The following is a 20804-nucleotide window of genomic DNA, read 5'->3' on the forward strand; positions in this document are numbered from 1 at the left end:
ATTGCTTCCATTGTTGTTCAGTTGTTGTTTTCCCCTTGTGCTTGAGTATCTTGAGGAAGGGCTGATGGTGATGGCTGACAGCTCTCTGCAAGAATTGCTTTTCCTCTGTGAGTGATTATTGCGATTGTTAGTGAAAGCCCAGGGGGATGTGTTGCTCCTCAGGATACATAAAAATATAAGGATTGCTACTTTATGTGGTTTGGAACTCATAACTGTCCACTGATACTATCTGTATGCTGAATTAACTAAGACATTACAACACTAAATCCATTTTCACCCAGTTTCCCTCTCAAAGAAAAACCTAACCCTTATTTGTTAGACTGCAGGCTTGATGACTGACTTGACATTGTTAAAGGAAATCAAATATGTGAACAGGCCTGTTTACAATTCCCCAATTATAAATCTTTAACACAGAGATGATGTATTAGCTGCTTCTTCTGGCTTTATGACTGCATATTTTATTTTAGTGAAGGCCTAACTACCAAAACAAAAGGAGAGCTACACTGAGATTCAGGAGATGTCGGGTGCCTGTCAAATATGAGCAGGATGGAATCCATTTCCCCAGTTCCACATCAAAGGAATACTAATAGTAATACTAAGAATAGCAATTTATCTGCTTTTAAAAACCCTTGGATTTAAACTGCCTTTTACTGTCTGTACATCATGTCTGTCACACTGGTGACTGACATGGTGACTGAGCTCATGCTAAACTCACCATGCTGTATTAAAAAGTTGATGTTGACTATTGGAACATTATTTGCCTGCCTGCTTTCAAAACCACTACTAGTTTGGATGCAACACGTAGTATAAATGGAAAAAAAGGAAAAAAAACTTACTGATTCTGAGGAAAAGTCCTTAAATGTGAATAGTTAGGGTGGAGGCAGTCTTTTAAAATCTAAACTTTCCAAGCAAGTTCTAAATACTGTGAAAATTGTATCAGGTCATTATCACTTTGTCATCAAAAGTCGGGAATGAAACTAGCGCTGTAATTTCAGTATTAGAAAGTGGAATTTTATTTTATTTTCACTTTTATTTCAGCACAGGGCACGAGGGGGATCTCTCTGCCTAACCCCCACACTGCAGCTAGAGAACAGATGAGTTTCAATTTGTGGAAATAATTCAGACTCATTACATTTTCCCAAACTCGTACATATGAACTAAACATTCCCACCAATTCTTCTGCACATTTAAATCACTTTCCAGCAGCACTGCTGGAAAAACTGCCCCACAGTTTTTAAGGCTAAGATAACCACTTGCACACAGGAATACAGGTCTAAGCAATGTAAGCTCAAGATAAAGGAATTCACAAGAATTAAACATTATTTGTTGCAATTAAAGGTTTTCCCAAAATTTGCACAAGTGAAGGATGGCGAACAGCAGAAAAAAAATTGCACCCCGTGGCTGGTGCTCCAGCTCATGCAGCTCAAGAACTTTTCCTGGCCTGCAACTGACCGGAATCTTTTTCTTTGTTCCTTCTTTCTTTCTGCTCTGTTCCTTCTTTTTCTTTCGTTCTTTCTTTCAATTTATTTCCCAGTTGCCCTCTCAAATTTGTGCTGCAAACCTCACATCCTCTGTCTTTACAGAAAAAGACTCTCAGTTTATCTTTCTCTTCATCTCCCATGTCTGCTTGCTGTTCCAGGTTTGATTCCAGATTACAAAGACTGGAGCAGGGAGTCTTCTGTGGGATTGTGTCCACAGGCACAGAAGGCAAACCCCCTATAATCACTTGTGTTTCCTTTAGCAGTGCAAACAAGGCCATTAAATGCAGTTAAACAGAGTTAGAGCTGCACAAAGGCTCTTTGCTCTCCTGCACAGCCCTGAGTGAACTTTGTGTCCCCTCACACTGGTGTCCCACCTGAGCACTGAGAGAAAAGGAGCTGGTCAGGGGATGTTAGCAAGAAAGGTGAGAGCTGCTTTCATCAACTCAGCTCCAGGTTACAGAGACCTCTGTATGAGAAATAGGTGAAGGAACTGATCCCACTTCTGGTGTTGGGCACCACAGGATCAGATCAGCAGCCAACATCAGGAGCATCAGAAGTTAAAACAGTAGAAAGTAATGTTCTGAATATCCAGACCATAAGCAACATAGAAATCCTAAAAATCGGGGTCAAGAATCTGCAAAGAATGTTTCTTTTCAGGTAAACATGCATAAACCTAAAAGACTAAATTACTAGGAGAATGGTCATTTTCTTATCTCTCAATCCCAACTTCTTTTCTTAATATTTTAGGCATTTCCTGCTGATCAAATCTTCTCACTGGACAGAGTAAAAAGGTACTGACCTGATCTAACACAAAAGCACTGTCAACATCTATAATCCTAGCTAGATAAGAAAAGAACTGGAACATTATTTGATATGGGAAAGACTGATAAATTATTTCCTATTTTGTGGATCATGGGCATCTTTTTTTCTGCCACTGGAGGTAAATAGTTTTTATTCCCTACTTACAGATGCATGAAAGGAAGAGATATGTGCTATCTTTGTTCTTTCTGATAGGACAGCAATATTCTCATCTAAGAAATAACATTCATCTGTATGTCAAAAAGTCATGTTTTCTTGGCAGTACAATTTGAATTTCAGTGTATGTCTGAAATAAGCTAAATACAACTATGCTATATTCCTGTAAAAAAGAAGGGTAATATCAAAAGCTACCATGTATTTCTAATTTCCCAACCATGTCAAAATAATTCTGTTCCTATTTCTTAAGTGATGTCTAAAACCTATTTCTTGGTGTCTGCTCTTAATCCTCTTAGTGGACTCAGTGCAGATGTGTGGGAAAATGCTAGCCAGCTTTAGATTTGATTCTTCTGTACCTGAGGAAACAAGTTAAATAAAATCACCAAATCCCTGTCAAATCTGGTGTTTAAGTGAAATCCAGGGCAGGAGGGAGGTTTTTTTTTTTGTTTGGGTTTTGTTTATGGAAAGTTCAGTATTGAAATGGAGAGCTTATTTTGGGAGGTAGAAGACAAAGACTGCGGAGTATGTCCAAGGTGACCTGCACTTACTGAATCCCCAGTCTCGGGTTTCATGCATGCACCAATTACTGTGATCAGGTTTGTGTGGTTTACATGAAATGCAGTTTCCTTTGAAGAGGCATACCTGGCCACCAGCAGCTCCAGTCTGACGTTTGTGAATGTACACAAAGGGGTGCAGAAGATGAATTCACCAGAGCTGTTAATCAGGGTGTGAGCCAACTTACTCTAAGTGCTTTGTTTCCCAAACAATTCAGCATTGGACGTTCTTCTTCCTGTAACTATGAAGTCCATATAAATATTTTTTCCTCGAGGTCCTGCCTTTATAAGCAAGGTAAAATTGTTCCAAATACATTTGTTCTCCTTTCTGGGCGGACACAGAACTTGGCTTTATCACCTGCATGTAACCTGATGTCCTCTGACTAAAAGGCAGAAATTAAATTCACCAATCAATTAATTAATTTAAAAATTACTGAATGGGCATTGATGCTGATAGAAATAGAAAAAGCAAATGTCACGGAGGGCAAAGCTGCAGAAATGTCAGCGTTTCGAGGCAGGGCTGGCAGCAGTTTCTTGCCCGGAGCCCTGCCCTGCGCTGGCTCCCCTCCCAGCGAGGGGAGGTGCGGGCGGCGCGGGAGGGACCGGGACACACCGGGACACGCCGGGACACACCGGACCGGGGACCGGGACACACCGGGACACGCCAGGACACACCGAACCGCGGACCGGGACACACCGGACCGGGGACCGGGGACCGGGGACCGGGAGGGAGCGTGGGCTCGGCTGCGAGCGTGCTGAGCCGCCGGATCGCTTCCAGCGCTCGGTCAGGTGTGCGGGGCTGTGCTCACTGGGGTGGGATGGTCAGCGGGTGTGGGGATGGTCAGCGGGGATGGGGAATGGTCAGCGGGTGTGGGGATGGTCAGCGGGGATGGGGAATGGTCAGCGGGTGTGGGGATGGTCAGAGGGGATGGGGAATGGTCAGCGGGGATAGGGAATGGTCAGCGGGGGTGGGGATGGTCAGCGGGTGTGGGGATGGTCAGCAGAGCCGCTCGTTCTGCGGCCGGTGGGTCGGGTTAATTTCGGGTGCAGCCCTTTGGCGGTAACAGATTGCAGAACTGCCCTGGGGACAGGTGTGCTGCCCGGGCTGTGCCAGGTGCTGCGGCTCCCAGGTCTCAGGAGAAAAGTCAGTGTAAGGGGAGAAGGTACCCTATTGCATCACAATTAAAAAAAAAAAATTCCTTCTCTGATTAATATTTTGTTAACATTGGACAGAAATAACCCTGAATCAGAGATTAATTTTATTATATCCACTAGATGATTGTTAAGCATACTGTTTCTCCAGTGGTCAAGGTTAAAATCCAGGAGCTGAACAGTCTAATATGATGCAACGTTAAAAAAGAAGTCACAAAAGGTGAACTAATGCATGCCTCCTGGCTATTTGGCTTCCTGTTTCTCAAATATTACAACTTGGAAATCTTGGAAAGAGCCTGGCTTGTTGTTTATCTGATACTAAGCATGTTTATGCTTGGGAGTTTACATTAACATGCTCTTTGCAGTGTTTTAGTGAGCTGGATAAGAAATTAAACTATTTGTCATACTGGATAAGAAATGCCTATCATGATGGTATTCTGTTTTTCTGGTAAAGAGCAGAAGCCATGTAGTTAATGTAGTTATGTCTGAATGACTTGCAGCATATCTAGTGACATGTGTCAGGCTAAGGGATGTGTAGCTGCGTTATGTAGTTCTGAAAATGAGAAAGTGACTGGAAAGAAACTTGAACATTCATAAAAATATTACTATCTTGGGATGAAATGAGGATTGAGCTTTGTAAAATACTTACTACTTTCTACTGTAGAGCATATCAACCTTTTCAAAATCCTAGATTGTACAGTGGCTTGTGTGTGTGGTTGTAGGGACAATGAAATATTCTGGACGACTACAAAGCCTTTCTTATAAATAAATCATGTGATTCTGTCTCTACTCTTCCTTTACCAAAGGGTTTAGTTGTAATTCTCAGTATTTCACTGAAGTTCATGTAACTGGCACATCTCACAATAGAAACTGATCTTTTGCTAGTTTAAATAATTATTCTATGATTTGTGATATTCCTGCATTCATACAATTCATACTACATTCCAATCTACCCTATTAACCAACCCAATTAAAAGGTGTGGAACAGGACAGTGGTTCTGTTAGTGGCATTAGTAAAGCAGAAGAAAAAGTGTATTAAAAAAGGAATGCTTTACAAGAAACTGAAGCAGCTGCTCTGAAATAGGATGTTCTGTAGGATTTGGAGAGTGAGCTAGGTCCACAACATTCCATAAGGGTCAGGCATTGTCCTGAGGGATCTTTTATTCAGGAAGTGAAAAACAGGGAGGAATTGCTTTCGGTTTCATTTCTCAGCCTCGTACATCTTCATTGAACTGGAGCAGCAAGAATAATCAGAACAGAAAAAATATATTGGTAGTTTATCTTGGACTGGATTGTTTTTAAAGAACAACTAGATTTATTTTTTATTTTAAAGGTTTCAATCCTATTAAAAAAGAGTGCCTGTACTGTTTTTTTTACAGTTCCACGTTTGGACCACCTGACTGTTTTGGATCTGTTTGTAATAGCCTTTGCTGCTGTTGTCTTGCTTCACTCATTACCCCAGAGAAAGAAATAACTCTCAAGGTTATCAGTAAGTGGGGATATTTTCTTGTGTGTTTTGGTTTTGGGTTTTTTTTTTTTTGTGTGTGCGTTTAGTGGTTTTATTTTATTATTGTTTTGTTTTGTTTTGGGTTAGATTGTGGTTTTTTTTTTTTTGTTTTGTTTGTTTGTTTGTTTTTTGGTGTGGGCTATATTGTTTGGTTGTTTTTTTTAAGTTTTTTTTTAAATTCCTCTTGGCAACCACCCTTTGTTATCCTGTGAAAGCAAGTACTGGGTATGTGATATTTAGTACTAACACTAGGATAGTGGAATAGGTTAAAGGACTGAGTAGGTGGCAGCATGGCTGCTCCAGGGTTTACCTCACAGGTTTTGTGATCAGCATCAATACACTGAACCAGCTGCCCTTAAATTACTGCAGTGAATTGTTCATAGGAGTTACAGGAATTTCTGAATGGCTGCACAGTGGAATCTTGCACATCCCAATGCTTTTCTGAGTTGAGGATGATTTCAGGATCCTCAAAGCATGACTGCAGGCATAGAAAACTCAGACTTATGAAATAGGGGAGACATAGCCTAGAAGGAAGCTGAGATATTTATTTTTGCTTGTATTTTTAATTTCACTTTCCCATACAGTTTAGAGAAGCAAATATCTTTTATCAATAATAAAGAATTATGAATTTCTCTTGTGTGAAATTATATATTTTAAAAAATCATGAGACAAAAATGTTCTTTTGCAGAACAAGTACAAGCAGATCTACAACAATGGAAGGTGAGTAAAATATAACCAAAATGTCAACTTTGGTAACATCAAAGATAGAACATTCAAGCCATATTAGTTTAGCTATTAGCTTACCTTCTAATTATATGAAATATGCATGAATATTTTAACCTGATGAGGCATTAGTATAGTCTGAACTTTAAGAAGCTGGGTTTTACACAGAGGGAAATGGCTCACTGCCATGTTCTGTACTGGAGGGCAGCCTGTCAGTTCCTGGCAATGCTTTGAATTCAAGCCCCTTTCTAAATATCAATGAACAAAAACATCTTTGCTGCAGACAGAGTGATCTGACTCTGCTTGAGCAGGGCTTGCACTAGGTGATCTCAGGAGGTCCCTTCCCAGCAAAACGATTCTGTGATTCTGTGGCATCTTCATGGCATCCTTTGCAGTACCTGTCTTTTTTCTGTCTTTAGGGACCAGAACTCCATTAAGTGTTATTGATGCACACATTGTTCATAAATATGATCTTGATGTATATTTTTCTATACAGAAAGCAGCTGCCTAGATTTTGTTCTGTGTGTGTGCTCTGGAAAAGGAGTCAGTGCTGGGGATCTTTCACCCAGGGTAGGAGGAAATGATCCATACTCAGAGCATATTTTCCATTCTTCCAGAACCTCAACCTGCCACAGCACCTGGAATGCCCTATGGCCCCCCTCAGCAGGTCCCTGGGACTTACCAAGGTGGGTGGCTTGGTTACAGATCTGTGAGACTATTGGGAAGTAAGCATGGGGACTATGGGGTTGTACAAGGGAGATCATCTCAAATTTACTTTTCTGCTATTAATTTTATAGAGTTTCTTTTAATTTCTGTTTTTCCCAGAAGTAATTTCTTTCCTTTGTGTTTCTACACATTAGTATGTGCTGAGCAGTACCAGCAGTGGTTAAAAATGTCAGGTGATCCTCAGTGGTCATTGTGGGGAGTGCTAGGGAGGTTCACAAGGTGTTACAGATTGCAATGAATGTGCAGCAGGTTGTTACTGATAATATATTTTTAAATTATCATGTCACTTCAGAATTTCACTTTATTTTATCTAAAAATATAGAAATGAAAAAAGAGTTGCTTTCCTCTTGCAGTTCTGCATGCATTCAGTTCATTTTTCATACTCTGTTGCTGTACTTTGCAGTTGGTTTTACTTACACTTTCCCTTACTTGCTCTTTCTTCTTCTGTCTCATTTTCTGCTCCACTTCAAAATGCAGCACTCCTGAACAGCTTCTCTCATTCTGGCAATGATTTCTTTCTGAAGAACCAAATCACAATAAATATCTAACAATCAGGCTCAGAGCATAAGTCAGAGGTAAAAAGCAAAATGTTTGGCCTAAGTTACTGTACTGTTCATAAGGTAAAGCTTGTGCATCCTGGGACAAGGCACTCTGAGGTCTCTAAGTAAACTTGGCTTTAGCAGGGAGCAAGCACTCACTGCTTGTGCCATGGAGGTGGCAGGAGCATTGGTATTTTCAGTGACTGTATGTGCACACACTTGCCCACAGTAGCAGGAGGAAGATGATGTGCAAAACCTGTGCTCAGACATAAAAGTGATTTTCAGTTCCCAGAGGGAGGATTCTCCTTTGGGGTGGGTGATGTGGCCACCTGTGAGTTTTAAGCCACTGTTCACATTACCTGGGGTACTGGCCTGCTTTTGGCCACAGCCTGATCCTGCACTGGTCCATGTGTTGCAATGCAATGTGAAATTTGGTGCTGAGCTGGTGTGGGATGAAGGTCTGAGAGTTATCTGGTTTGAAAACTGTCGATGAACTTTGCTAAAAGGACATATCTTTTCACAAAAATAGAAAATATATTTCCAGGAAAACCTTGTCTTAAAATTCCTCATTTGCTCAACTGGCAGCATGTAAATGCCAATGCTTTTCATGTAATTTAAAGTATTCTTTCTTCTCTACTTATAAAAACCTTCATTTATTTATTTCTGCTTTTTTAATGGACTGTCTCTATGTGCATGAAATTTCTTCTGTATTCAAAAATGATGCAATTTGTAAATTTATTTGGTTTGGTTTTGTGTGAGGCATCAGAACCTCCCACAGCAGTGTAACTCCCTTCATGGGAGTTATTGTATTCATAATTAAAATATGTAAGGTATAAGGATCTCCATAGTTCCAAACAGTGAGTAAATTACTCTTTTGAAGAGGGGAATTCTTTCCAACATTTAACTTTCACAACCATATCTCTCCTACCATGCCAAATGTCACAGGTCCAGGGAACTATGGATACCAGCCACAGCCCATGGGATTCCCAGGTGGATTTGGTGTTCCACCTGTCCAGAACCAGCCCAACATGAATGGGGCAATCTGGATGCCTATTCCTCCTTCTATTCCCAACTGCCCTCCTGGACTGGAGTACCTCACACAGGTACCTGCACCCTTCCCCCTTCCCCAGACAGGAGGTATTCTGCTCTGGGAAGCAGCCTGCATCATGACATAGCTAGATAAAGCTATTTCAGCTGAGTGGGTTGCTGCTTGTAAGCTTCTAAACAAAGCCTTTTGTGATATCAGAATGCAGAGATACCTGTTAGGGATGTAGCACTTGTTCATGGAGTACCCTCCTGCCAAGGTGACTGCTAAAGGATGAGGGACACAGGCTGCCACACATCCTTCCCATTTCTGAAGTTACTGTTTGGGAGAGGTTATGTCCTTTGGAAAGATGTGTAGAATAAATACCTGTAATATGGGCAACTCTAGCACATTAGAAGCACTTAATTTTCTACATTATGATTTCTTCACACCTCTTAATATTGTTAGTAGAGCTGCCAGTCAGACTTCACAGCACAGAGAATGTTAATAGCAAAATAAGAATTGTTTCCACATTACTGAATATGTCTTTGTACTGTAAAATACAGTTCATCTCAGCACTGGAAAGATTAATACTGATGTATTGTTGCCAGGATGATTTTACCCTGAATTTTCCTTAGAGCTGAGCAGTAGCTGAGCTTCTGCTCTAAAATATCCCCATTTCCTGCTGTTGTCTGTCTGGAGTCTCTGGGATGGGATGTCAGAGCTCTGAGTCCTGAAAGGAGCACAGGTGTGTCAGTGCTGTGTGCCTGTGGCCAGTTTGGGTTCAGCTCCCCCATCAGCTCCAGAGCTCTGGACACTCTTCTGCTGAACTGGCAGGGGACAGGGCAAGGAGGGAGTGAGCTGCTTCCATAGCTCAGCTGGGAGATGATCTGCCTCTACACAGGGCATTGACCCATACATTTTATTCTAAAATGAAACAGCTGAGGTTCTTAAAACTACAGTTTTTCTTAGTTGCAACTTGTTAACTGTTTATTCCATTTAATTTTTCAACCATGAACAGATTGACCAGATATTAATTCAACAGCAACTTGAACTTCTTGAGAGTAAGTACAAATTATTTTAATCTAATAATCCCAACAGTAAAGTTTAGGCTTTTTTTGACACTATGCTTTTAAGGTAGTTACCACTTTGTCTTTCTTTATTACCTATGTCAATTCCTGCAGGAGTCCTGAAGAAGTGGAAGAGAGGAAGGAGAAAATAGGAGGGAAGAGATTTTTAGCAAGTTCTAGATCTCAAGATACACAGCAATGCAACTGAATAATCTTAGTTATAAATGCTGTAGTTCATATATAGCTAGTTGTAGATGAAGTCACACATTTCCAATGTTACTTGTTAACAATGATTTCTATTTTCCTCTCTTCCTTACTTTAAGATCTTGTTTTCTATCCTGTCCTATCCCACCTAATTCCATGGACTGGGTTGTGGCTTTGATCCAGGCAATCCTGCTGTTTTAGCAAACTGAATGGCTTTCCTTCTGCTCCCCTCATTCTGTGCTTTAAGAATATCCAAGTTGTATTATCAGTGCCTTTCCAATAGAAGGAATAAAATGGACCGTACATCCCAGCTGACCCCTAATGTTGCTGCTGCATTTTTTTTTCTGGTTCTTTCTAAAACTTAAAAGAGTGCTTTCATTTGTTATAGAAATTAATTTAAAATTCTGTCCTGGTTCTTGTTGCTATTCATGTGTGCTGCTGTAAATCTTGACTGAGAGGGTTTTTTTGTGGCTTTGTTATTCTGAACATAATTGTGCCCTTTTCTGGCTTCACCCCCAGATTCACACCTCTCTTTAGTTCTTATCCATTCAATTCTCTGCTGAGAACCTTCCCTGCTGTGTTATTGGTAATGGTGGTGCCTGTTCAGGCTGCAGGTGCCTGTGGCTGGAGGGGACACTGGGGACAGATGGGAATCTCTGTTTCTTTCCCCGTGTCCTTGTTCATGGTGACTTCTTCCCTCTGAACTTCTCCATGAGGCTTCACTGCTCGAGGGTCCTTTCCTGCCATTTCCCTTGGCCAGAAGCTGCCTCTGACAGACTTTGGGCAAGGCTTGCCTTCCCAAAGAGCAGCTGCAGACTCAGCAGGGAGTCCTGACCACACACTCCTAGGAATTTAGCATTTTTTTTTCCCGTTTTCCAGTTGTGACTGGCTTTGAAACCAGCAACAAATACGAACTCAAGAACTCACTGGGCCAAAGGGTGTACTTTGCAGCAGAGGACACTGACTGCCTCACCAGGAATTTCTGTGGCCCAGCTCGGCCCTTCACGCTGCGCGTCATTGACAACCTGGGCCGGGAGGTGATGGCGCTGCACAGGCCCCTGCGCTGCTCCTCCTGCTGCTGCCCCTGCTGCCTGCAGGAGGTGAGCTGCCTCTCCTGCCTGCCCTCCGGGCTGTCTGCAGGTGTCTTGAAACGGGGCATGAGGGGAATGACTCAGGCTTGGTGGGAAGAGACATCTGCGGGATTTGGGCGTGGGGTTCTTGGTCTGGGAAGAAGCGAGTGTGCTGCAACACTTGGACTCACTGGGTCTCATTGAACTTGTGACTGGTGCTGAAATCTGCACTGGGGATGGATTTGGAATGGAAGAGTAAGGCAATAGCTTTCATAAAATAACAGCGAGAGTTTCCATTTCACAGCTCTGAAAGCTATAGCGACATTCAACACAGGGGATCATGAGGTTTCTTAATATTAACATAATTCTGGAATGGCCCAACTTCTGAAACTCTAAATCTAACCTACTCAGAGCTCCTGCTGAGGCATTTTGAGTAGTTGCACCCTGTGATGCCTTCACTGAATGTTTTTGGGATATTCACTGCCTTTCTTTCACTGGACTTTGGTTTTTATATGGTAGATGCATAGTTTGTGTGCTCCAGAGTCTGAGGAGCCTCTTACTGTTTTCTTGAAGGCAAAAACTGAATAAGAGGTCTGCAATCTGAGTGTTCTGAAAACACTCACAGTAAAATGCTTTGTAAGGCCAGATTGTTGTGGGAAGATAGGCTGTTTTTCATTAGTGTGCTGGAGTGGGTTTTGTCTCATTAGCATATGGCAGCGTGCTCATTCATGTGGATGTTTTCTCTTCCCTCTGAAGCTGGAAGTCCAGGCACCTCCAGGAACAACAGTTGGTTATGTTGTCCAGAACTGGCATGCCTTCCTGCCAAAGTTTACCATTCAAGATGAGAAAAGAACAGATATTCTGAAAATTACTGGCCCATGTATTGTGTGCCGGTGTTGTGAGGATGTTAATTTTGAGGTATGCAATGTAAAAACTGCTTGCATGTATCTGTTTTAAATAGAAGTTTGATATTAGTTTGTTGCTTGACCTATCAAATGAACTGTAGTAGATATTAAGTATATATTAACTGTAGTGATGTTAAGTAATTGCTATATCATCTTTTAATGCTGATATAATCAAAAAACTTCTCTAGATACCTAAATTACTCTAGACAAACCAGACAAACTTCCAGAAATGATGTGTCAAAGCCACTCATCAGTGATCACTGGAAATTCCCTGTGGCTGCACACAAATCATTTAATTAAAATATTTAGCAGCAAAATCTTTTACAATCTGTTATGTCAGGCTCAAAGAAAATATAGTCAGCTGTATCAAGTATTTATTAAAATTACTTCCTTCAACCACTTATTTAATCATCTAATAATCATGCAATGAACTAGTAAGTTAAAATAATTTAGACCTGAAATATGGAGTTGAATGACTGAAGAGTTACAACTCTCCTTTTAAAATAATATTGATTAATGCCACACTGTTTTTTGTGGACATTAAGTAAAAGACATATGAGGCTACAATTTAATGTTTAAAACAATGTTGCAAATAGTTACTGTGGCAAATTTTTATCTTTTTTTTTTTTGGAAATTAGTGTTTCACATGACCCAGAAGACTGGATCTAACTTTAGAAAATGCAGTGTTGCCAGAGGGCTAATCTCTCCTTTTGAACAGAAGAATGTAATTTGTTTAATTTTCACTTGAGCAGCTCCTAATGCATGGCAAGAGAACCTAATTCACTGTCTTGGCTAAAAGACACCACTTCAGCAGAGTGAGTGCATGTGGTTGCTGTATCCCAGCACCATCAAGGAATTGAACTTCCCAGTCAGATCCAGCATCAAGTTCATGGCTCTAATACTATAGACCAACTTTCTGATAGTCTGATTGCCTTTTGGTATAAACCCTTCCATTCAGTAACTGTATTAATTTTAAGGTAACAGTCTGAAGCTTTTAAGTGGATCTGTTCCAAAATGGATTTGGGAATATTATGAATCACAGGTGTAATGATGCTTTTTTTGAATGTTATGTTAAACTGTAGGTGAAGTCTGTGGATGAGACTTCTGCTGTTGGGAGGATTTCTAAGAAGTGGACTGGTTTTGTGCAGGAAGTTTTTACAGATACAGATAACTTTGGAATCTCATTCCCAATGGACCTTGATGTGAAAATGAAAGCTGTCATGATTGGTGCCTGCTTCCTTATCGTAAGTCTGTCATTCACTGAACATAAACTAACCTTTTCATCCCCATGTTTAAATTGTGATGGTAAAGGAGTCAGTTTTGAGCTCCTTCAAGTGGGCAAAAGCTTGTGAACTTGTGTGTGTAAAATTGACCACAAAAGGCAACACAGAATTATTTTAGACAATAAGCTTGTCCTAGACTACATGAAGTGCTAATTGTATTTAAGAAGAGTTTCATGTTTGGTGGGACTGAAAACTCAGCCTCATTAGCAAAGTTTATGGATGGTGAAACCAGAAAAATACAGGTTAGCAATAGCCAAGAGACCCATCCAAAGCCAAGCAGCCACTGGGCTGGTGGACAGCTGAATGCTGCAGCCACTGCCTCCCAGCTCTGTTTGGGAGCACAAAAAGAACTAACTGAGCAGGATTAATGCTCTCAGGATAATTTCCAAATGGAGGGTCTGCTGTGGAGGCTGAGCTCGTTGAACCTGTCAGAGCACTTCTCAGCTGCCCTCAGACTCAATAGTGCAGTGCAGCTCACTTTCCTCTTTGGAAACAGCGTGGAACATGCTCCTGTTTCCACCTAACAGCACAATTCTGCATCAAGGTACCATTTCAAAACATGCACTGCTTCTGTGCTGGCTGGGCTGCTGAGGGGCAGGAAAAGGGCATGTGGAGCACCTTCAATTTGGAAAGGTCTCACCAACCTCTGACAGCCCTGTGCATGAGCAAGGTTTTGTTCAGCTGTGAGTGTTCCTGTGCTACCAAGTGCATCAAGTGCAGTGCTGGAGAGTGTGAGCAACTTGGGCTTTCAGGCACAGAAATGGGGTCCCCATCAGTAAACTAAAGACAGCATTATTGTGATGGACTGCAGTCTGAGGTAAAATGAGAGGGAATGAGCCAGGTTGAACAAAGTCAGGGGAGAAATCCTAAGTAAAGGAAGTACAGCTTTGGCTAGTGATAAATTAAAAGTTCCCATGTTGGTCTTTCACCATCTCTCTGTCTCTGTGGATGTCCCATTCTGAGAGACCCAGGTGGTGAGGGCATGGCAAATGTGCCCCACCTCCTTCTCACTCTTTCAGGTTTCCTAGAGGAAGGTGTACAGGGGATCCCAGAACTAAGAACTACATTTAAGAATTATTTGTTTTGTTTGCTTTTTTTATCCCTTTAGGACTTCATGTTTTTTGAGTATAGTGGTAATTAAGCATCAGCGAGCAGGAGTTTGGTAATGAAGTCTAAATGTTCTCTATGGAAGGAAGAAAAACATGGATCTCCCAACTTTCCAACAAATTGCAGAGCTCCAGGAAGAATATGAGAAATGTACTTGTTACATTTCTATAATCTAAAAGCTTTATGGGTTTTTTATTATGTTTTCTAATCTGGTAAAATGATTCATAGTATTCAAATACGGACTCTTAATCTCTACAGATCAATGATATGATTTGAGAAGTATATATCAACCTTTTTTTCTTTTCCAAGAACTCTGTAATTTTAAAGTAATTAATTATAGTAGTTATTTATAACTACCATAATAATACTTTGATTCCCAAAGAAGAGGAATACTTCTATATTCCATATTAATAATAACCTAAGCCTAATAAGGAGACACTGATTTTTTCTTGGGTATTCTTTGGTAGTTTTGTCTTGGTGTTCACATTCTGTTGTTTCCATCTTCCTATCAAACACATCAAATATGTACATTCAGAGCACAGTAATGCATTTGAACAGAGCTGTCTGAAATCAGTATAAAATTTTATTACTCTGGTATACTGGGTCAGTCTGAGCTGGAGTTCATTTCCCCAGCAGTGCTCACAGACTGTGTTTGCTCCTCACTGGGGGCTGGAAGGCTGCTGATAACTCAGCAGGGTTTGGGCTGCAGCTGAGCAGTGCTGGCCCAGCAGAGCTGCATCTCCAGCATTCCCACTTTGGGGGTGGGCAAGGCTGAGGGGGGGGGAAAGGTCCTGGGAGGGGACACAACCAGGCCAGGTGACACAAATTGACCAAAGGGACATTTCATACCGTATGACATCAGCTCGAGTGTAAAAGACAAGAAAAGGAGGAGGAAGGCATTGCATTCATTTTTTACAGTGTTTGCCTTGCCAAGCAATCACTGCCATGCTGAAGCCCTACTTCCCAGGAAGCAGCTGGGCTGGAAGTACAAAATAAATTTTTTCTTTTTTTTTTTTTACTCTTGGTTTGTACACATACAGATGTTTGCTTTTGTTTTAATAAACTGCCTTATCTTAACCTGCAAGTTGTTTTGTGTCTTATCTCCCCTGTCCCTCTGGGGAGGGGAGGCATGGGGTGGCTTGGTGGGCACCTGGCACCCAGCTGAGGTCAGCCCACCACATCTAGTGATGAATGTGTTGTCAAATATGATTCCTCCTGAGCATGACCTAATTTTCTTGTTTGGGCTGTTTTGAAACTTAAGGCTTGTATGTTCACCAATGGAAGTGTAGAGGTGACAGGAAATAAGACTGTCCATGCCTGCTTCTGTTTAATAATCCTTCAGTAATTGCTTTGTGCTGGAGTGTGACCTGAGGCAAGGAAAAACCAGTTAGTTACTTCTCAGTTTCTCCAGTCCTCTTTGCTCCTCGTTTAGTCCATGGTTTTCACAGATTGTGAGTCTGTTTAGAGGGCACAGAGTAAACAGAACAGTGTTATGCATAAACAGAACAGTTTTACTTCAAAAGCAGACACATGAGATGGTAAGTTAATTTATTGGCATTTGTAGCTTTATTTAAATAATTTAAATATTTTATTCAAATGTCCAAGCAATGGATAAGTTGCAATTTCTCACCCCAGCACACAACCACATGCACAGAATGGTTCTTGGGATCCAGCTATGGGGAGAAGTCCTTGCCAATTGCATTCTAGTCCTGCTGAAGAGTCCTTTTGTTCAGTATTTTAAATTTATTGGTTGCTTCTGGATGGTCAAGAAGCAAAAGAAAAGATAAATGCCATTGCTGCTGTGTACCTGGATTCTCTTTGGTGTTGGAATAATTGTGCAAATTTGGAATGACAGTCCAGCTGTTCTGAAAGTCATTACAGTGTTTATTATTTCTTGTTTAATTAGCTTCTACTGCTAAAGTTCCTTGTATATGGAATTGCTGGAGGTGAATTTTTGATTCATCAGCACTCTTCTTGGAGAATTAACTTTATACTATTATTTTAAAAATATTTTGTGCCTTATTGACCATCTATTAATGAGATACCAGAAATTCAATCTTGCTAAAATCTGTCAAAAGCTTCTGATTATTGGAATTAGGAGTAGAAGCTACATGTGTTAGAAATCAGACCTGCTCTCTAGGGATTCCCATGGCTAAGTCCATCATTATTATCTTTCCTGCAAGGGGTGGCAAACAGCTTCATTTCTGCCTGTAGCTCTGAAGTCCCAGTCATATTTGACCCCTGAACTTCAGCTGTTATTTGAATATTCCATAAACATTGTTGGGGAGGTGCTTGAAAATACCTATTTACTCCCATGGCAGGTACTGCATAGAATTTAAATTTACAATTTGCATTAGAGTGAGGTCAATGGCTGAAGAGTGGATGGAATAATATTTTGCAAATAGACAAAACAAGGATACCTTTGCCTTTGGTGAAAAGGATCTTGTATCATCTGCTGACAATAAACTGGGGAGTGTATTGAAATTTAAGTGAGATATTAGGAGGTTGGCCTAATATGACATAACATTTCTCCAAGTAATTAGATTTCTTGTTTGTTTTTTTTTTTTTCTAAGTTGTTCACCCTAAGTCCTGGAAGCACCATTATTCCAATAATCTTGGACACAAAATTACATAGAAAAATTAATGTACATCTCTGCAGGGCATTGATGGAAGAATGGGAGAATACAAATCGTTAAAAAATTATCAATGTCACATCAAGATGTGTAGGAAAACAAGGTTGCAATTCTTGTACCTTCAGGAGAATTTCAGTTGCAAGCAGTAACAATTGTGTGAAGCTTTCTTAATCAGAGCAAAGATATCTGTGCTGACACACAGGTTTCTCAAATATGGTGAAATCCAACAGTGAAGTTGTGAAAGTTTTGCTGCTGCCCATTTAGATTTTTTGATTTTGTGCTGCTCAAGTTTAGTTGTCAGATTGCTGTCATTTATTCCTTTACCATATATTTAGCAAAATTAGTAAATAAAGTGAAAAAATAGATAACCTGAGAGAATAAGTGAATCCAGCTAAGAAGTAAGAAGTGGCAGCTAAGCATCTTAGATTTGCCAGAATTGTGGTAAGAACTGGAAGGAAGTTCTACGACCTCAGATCATAAAACAACAGAGAGATTGTTGGACTTGGAGAACTTTCCATCAGCTGGGGAACTGGATAACTCTGACACTGGTTACACAGCTCATAACTTTTGTCTTGTGAAACAGCTCACACTCCCTCATGAAGGTAAAAATATTGCATGGTAAGTCCTAACTGAAGCTGTCAAGGGGTAACTCTCTAGGTAACCAAACAATATCTTAGTGCCTTTGTCACCTCACTTTTTTTCTGATGCTATTTAATTGAAAAATGGTTAGTCCTTAAATTTTTTAAGGATTTCTGGAGACTTGCTCATTTCTGAAACTGTGCTAAATGAAGAATAAATCATTCTTTGAGCTGTGATTTTTCTTTTTGAAAGAATCATAACAGCATCCATATTTAATAAATCACCAGAGTAGAACTCTCCACTCTTCATCCTTCAGACAATAAGCAATACAATGATTTAACCCCCTATCCATAAATCCAGGCTTTGTGAAGCATTAGAAGATTTCCAGCATGCTGTCTGTTATTCAATAGCATCTCAGTCAGATTGAGCTGTTACATAAAACCTTTTACAGAGTGAGATTTGCAGATGGGTTTCTCTACTTCTCTTAATGACCTTTCCATCTGTGCCATCCTGGTAAGTTTTTCATCTTCAGCTGCACAGGAGATGCAGTCACTTAATAAAACCCTAGGATACATACAGCACACAAAAACATAATTTATATGATGTTTCTCAGTAGAAAAGCATAATTAATTCCACTTTCCAGAAAACAATGTTAGAAGTGTTAAAAAAAAAAGTGATTTACTACATCAGTCATAGGTGAGATTGGGTTTTTACTAATACCTTTGCTAATTGGAAAAGAGATGGAGCATTGTTTTAAAGTGTTATATAACAGTTTGCCTTTTAAAAACATTTGAGTTCATATTTGCAAAGTTCACAAACAGGTCTCCTTGGATGTTTTTGTTGGCCCAAGGACAGCTCTTCCATCCCTCATGTACCTCATGTTGGCTTTACTAACAATAATAACTTTGACCAAAAGCTGACAGTGGGAGCAGGACTGCACAGCAAAAGGTGAGTCAGGGAAGGAGAAAGCAGCTGGTTTCCTGAACTAAATTTAGCTCCCACTACTGTAGGGGCAGGGGTAACCCTTGGGAAATGCAAGAGATAATAAAGAAAATCAAATCTTTGTGCAAGGGAATTTATTGTAAAATTACATGGTTCAAGTGTTTCACTTGGCTGTTGCATGACATGGGTGTTAGTAATTTTTGAGAGGAAATGGAAAAGGTAAAAACATGATCCTGGGAAGGAGCTGTGAAACCAGAGACACTTGAAGATAAGGGAACCTCTCACAACCAGGGCAAGGAAAAAAACATGGGTTGCATTGAGGGGAAACCACAACTCCACCACAAGATGAAGCCATGTTAGGCAAAAAGCAATCATGGTTTGATCTTAACATTAGTGAGGCAGAGGATAAAAAAGAACCTCAGATAAAAGAGCAAGGAGTCAAAAGGTGATCCTTTCCCTAACAAAGGAAAAGTGCAGCTCTCCCAGGATGGAGGGAGAGCCCAGGTGGAATCCTGTTGGATCAGAACCCTGCATGTATTTTCATGATATATGTGTTTATACATGCCATGTTGATGTGCTGGGGGGTTTAGTAGCTCACTGTCACCATTCACAGGGAGACTTCCATATGTTACTGATTTTGTTCTGGAGAGAATTTATCTTCTGGTTACAGCTATATTTGACCTACCCCTTAGGTTTAGTTCATTAACAATTTTTACCTGATAACACTACATTATTAAAGACAGCAGTGAGGAGAAAATATCCATGAAAACACTGCAGCAAATGAAAGAGGAAGAGATGAAAACAGACATACAATGATTGTGCCTCTTATTTTTCGATGGGTGGCAGTGTTAGCACAGGAGTTATCTTTCCACTGCTTTCCTGAGATACACAGGCAGTTTCCTTAGATGTCATTCTGATTTTCTCAGTGGAGGAATTTCACATTACACTATCTCCAAAGTATGTATTCCCTACATGAGTGTGGAAAGCTAGATGTGTCTTTCCCACCAAAGCAGCAAAATCCTAAGCTTCCAATGCAATTACACACCACCAGAAAAATTAAAAAACGTGTGTGTGTACATGTTAAACCATGATTGACTTAAAATACTTAGACAAAATACTGTGTAATATCCTTAAAGTTGCATTAGACCTGGTAAATGGTATCATTTGGAATTGGACTATGATTTCTGACAGAATTTACTACAGAATGCAAAAAGTTATTAACATATGACAGCAGGGTACATCAAAGCAAACAGGCTGATTTCATTGCTGGTTAAAGCCACTAATTTATGTCTAAGGTGCATTTAGCCCCCTAGATATGAGATGGCTTCAATGTGAATGGGTGGCGTTTTCTTGTTTTGGTTTGGGTTGGGGTTTTTTTGGGTTGTTTTTTTTGGAGGTGGGGGGGAAGTTGTTGTTTTTGGTTGTATCTTTTCTTTTCTTTTCTTTTCTTTTCTTTTCTTTTCTTTTCTTTTCTTTTCTTTTCTTTTCTTTTCTTTTCTTTTCTTTTCTTTTCTTTTCTTTTCTTTTCTTTTCTTTTCTTTTCTTTTCTTTTCTTTTCTTTTCTTTTCTTTTCTTTTCTTTTTGTTAAATTTAAACTTGCTGCTTATGCCTCAGCTGGTTTAACCTTTAGCTGACCCAGCTATTGAACCAGGGCAGCTGGTAGCAGCTGAGGCAGACGCTATTTCTCCTTTGTTGCTTGCCTTTTCCAGGGAGCAGCCAGCCCAGAGCTGTGTGCACCAGCACTGTCCCCGCCCCGGTGCACAACCCCGGGGGGCAAATGCACGCCAAAAAATAAATGGGGGAGTGGGCTAATGCAGAGCAGGTGCCTTGTCAGGAGCCTCCAGTTCCTTGGTTCGTGTGCTGCAGAGAGGGAGTGACACGGAGCTGTTCAGCTACAGGAAAATTCCAATCAACCCTCCATCACCAGTCCAAGGAGCACGGGTAAAGGTGCATTCCCAGGTGCATTCCCAGGTGCATTCCCAGGTGCATTCCAAGGTAAGTGTGCGAATGCAGCGCTGCCATGGGCTGATGCTCGGGGCTGGCAGGAGCCCCGGGAGCTGCTGCGGGCAGCAAGCGCTGCCTGGAAACTCCCAGGCTGGTGAGGTTAGTGCTGGAGGCTGTCATTAAAGCTATTCATAAGAAGTATAAACAAAAGGTAACTCGCTAATTTAAATGACCCAGTCATATGTTTTGACCCTGAAGACACTGAAGGCTTTGGGGCTGCCTTGACTTTGTGGTTCACAGCAGCATTTTGCTGGTATTGTGTATGCCCAGCACATGGGGACAATGGTGTTTTCTAACTGAGGTCCTGGCTGCACGTTCCTGCTCTG

The 20804-nt window shown here is 40.7% G+C and overlaps 1 protein-coding gene across 1 annotated transcript; it reads left to right on the forward strand.

Annotated features, from left to right (window-relative positions):
- The first annotated feature begins 5314 nt into the window (after positions 1 to 5314).
- Positions 5315 to 14960, forward strand: LOC306806207 (phospholipid scramblase 1-like). Its single transcript, XM_079314713.1, is given in 11 exon segments — positions 5315 to 5434; positions 5542 to 5651; positions 6358 to 6389; positions 7010 to 7078; positions 8603 to 8760; positions 9703 to 9745; positions 10835 to 11055; positions 11782 to 11943; positions 13013 to 13174; positions 14322 to 14351; positions 14353 to 14960. Coding segments are annotated over 9 exon segments (879 nt in total). The 5' UTR covers positions 5315 to 5434; positions 5542 to 5651; positions 6358 to 6382; the 3' UTR covers positions 14380 to 14960.
- The last annotated feature ends 5844 nt before the right edge of the window (positions 14961 to 20804 follow it).

Source organism: Erithacus rubecula, assembly GCF_903797595.1.
Source record: "Erithacus rubecula genome assembly, chromosome: 11".
NCBI lineage: Eukaryota > Metazoa > Chordata > Aves > Passeriformes > Muscicapidae > Erithacus > Erithacus rubecula.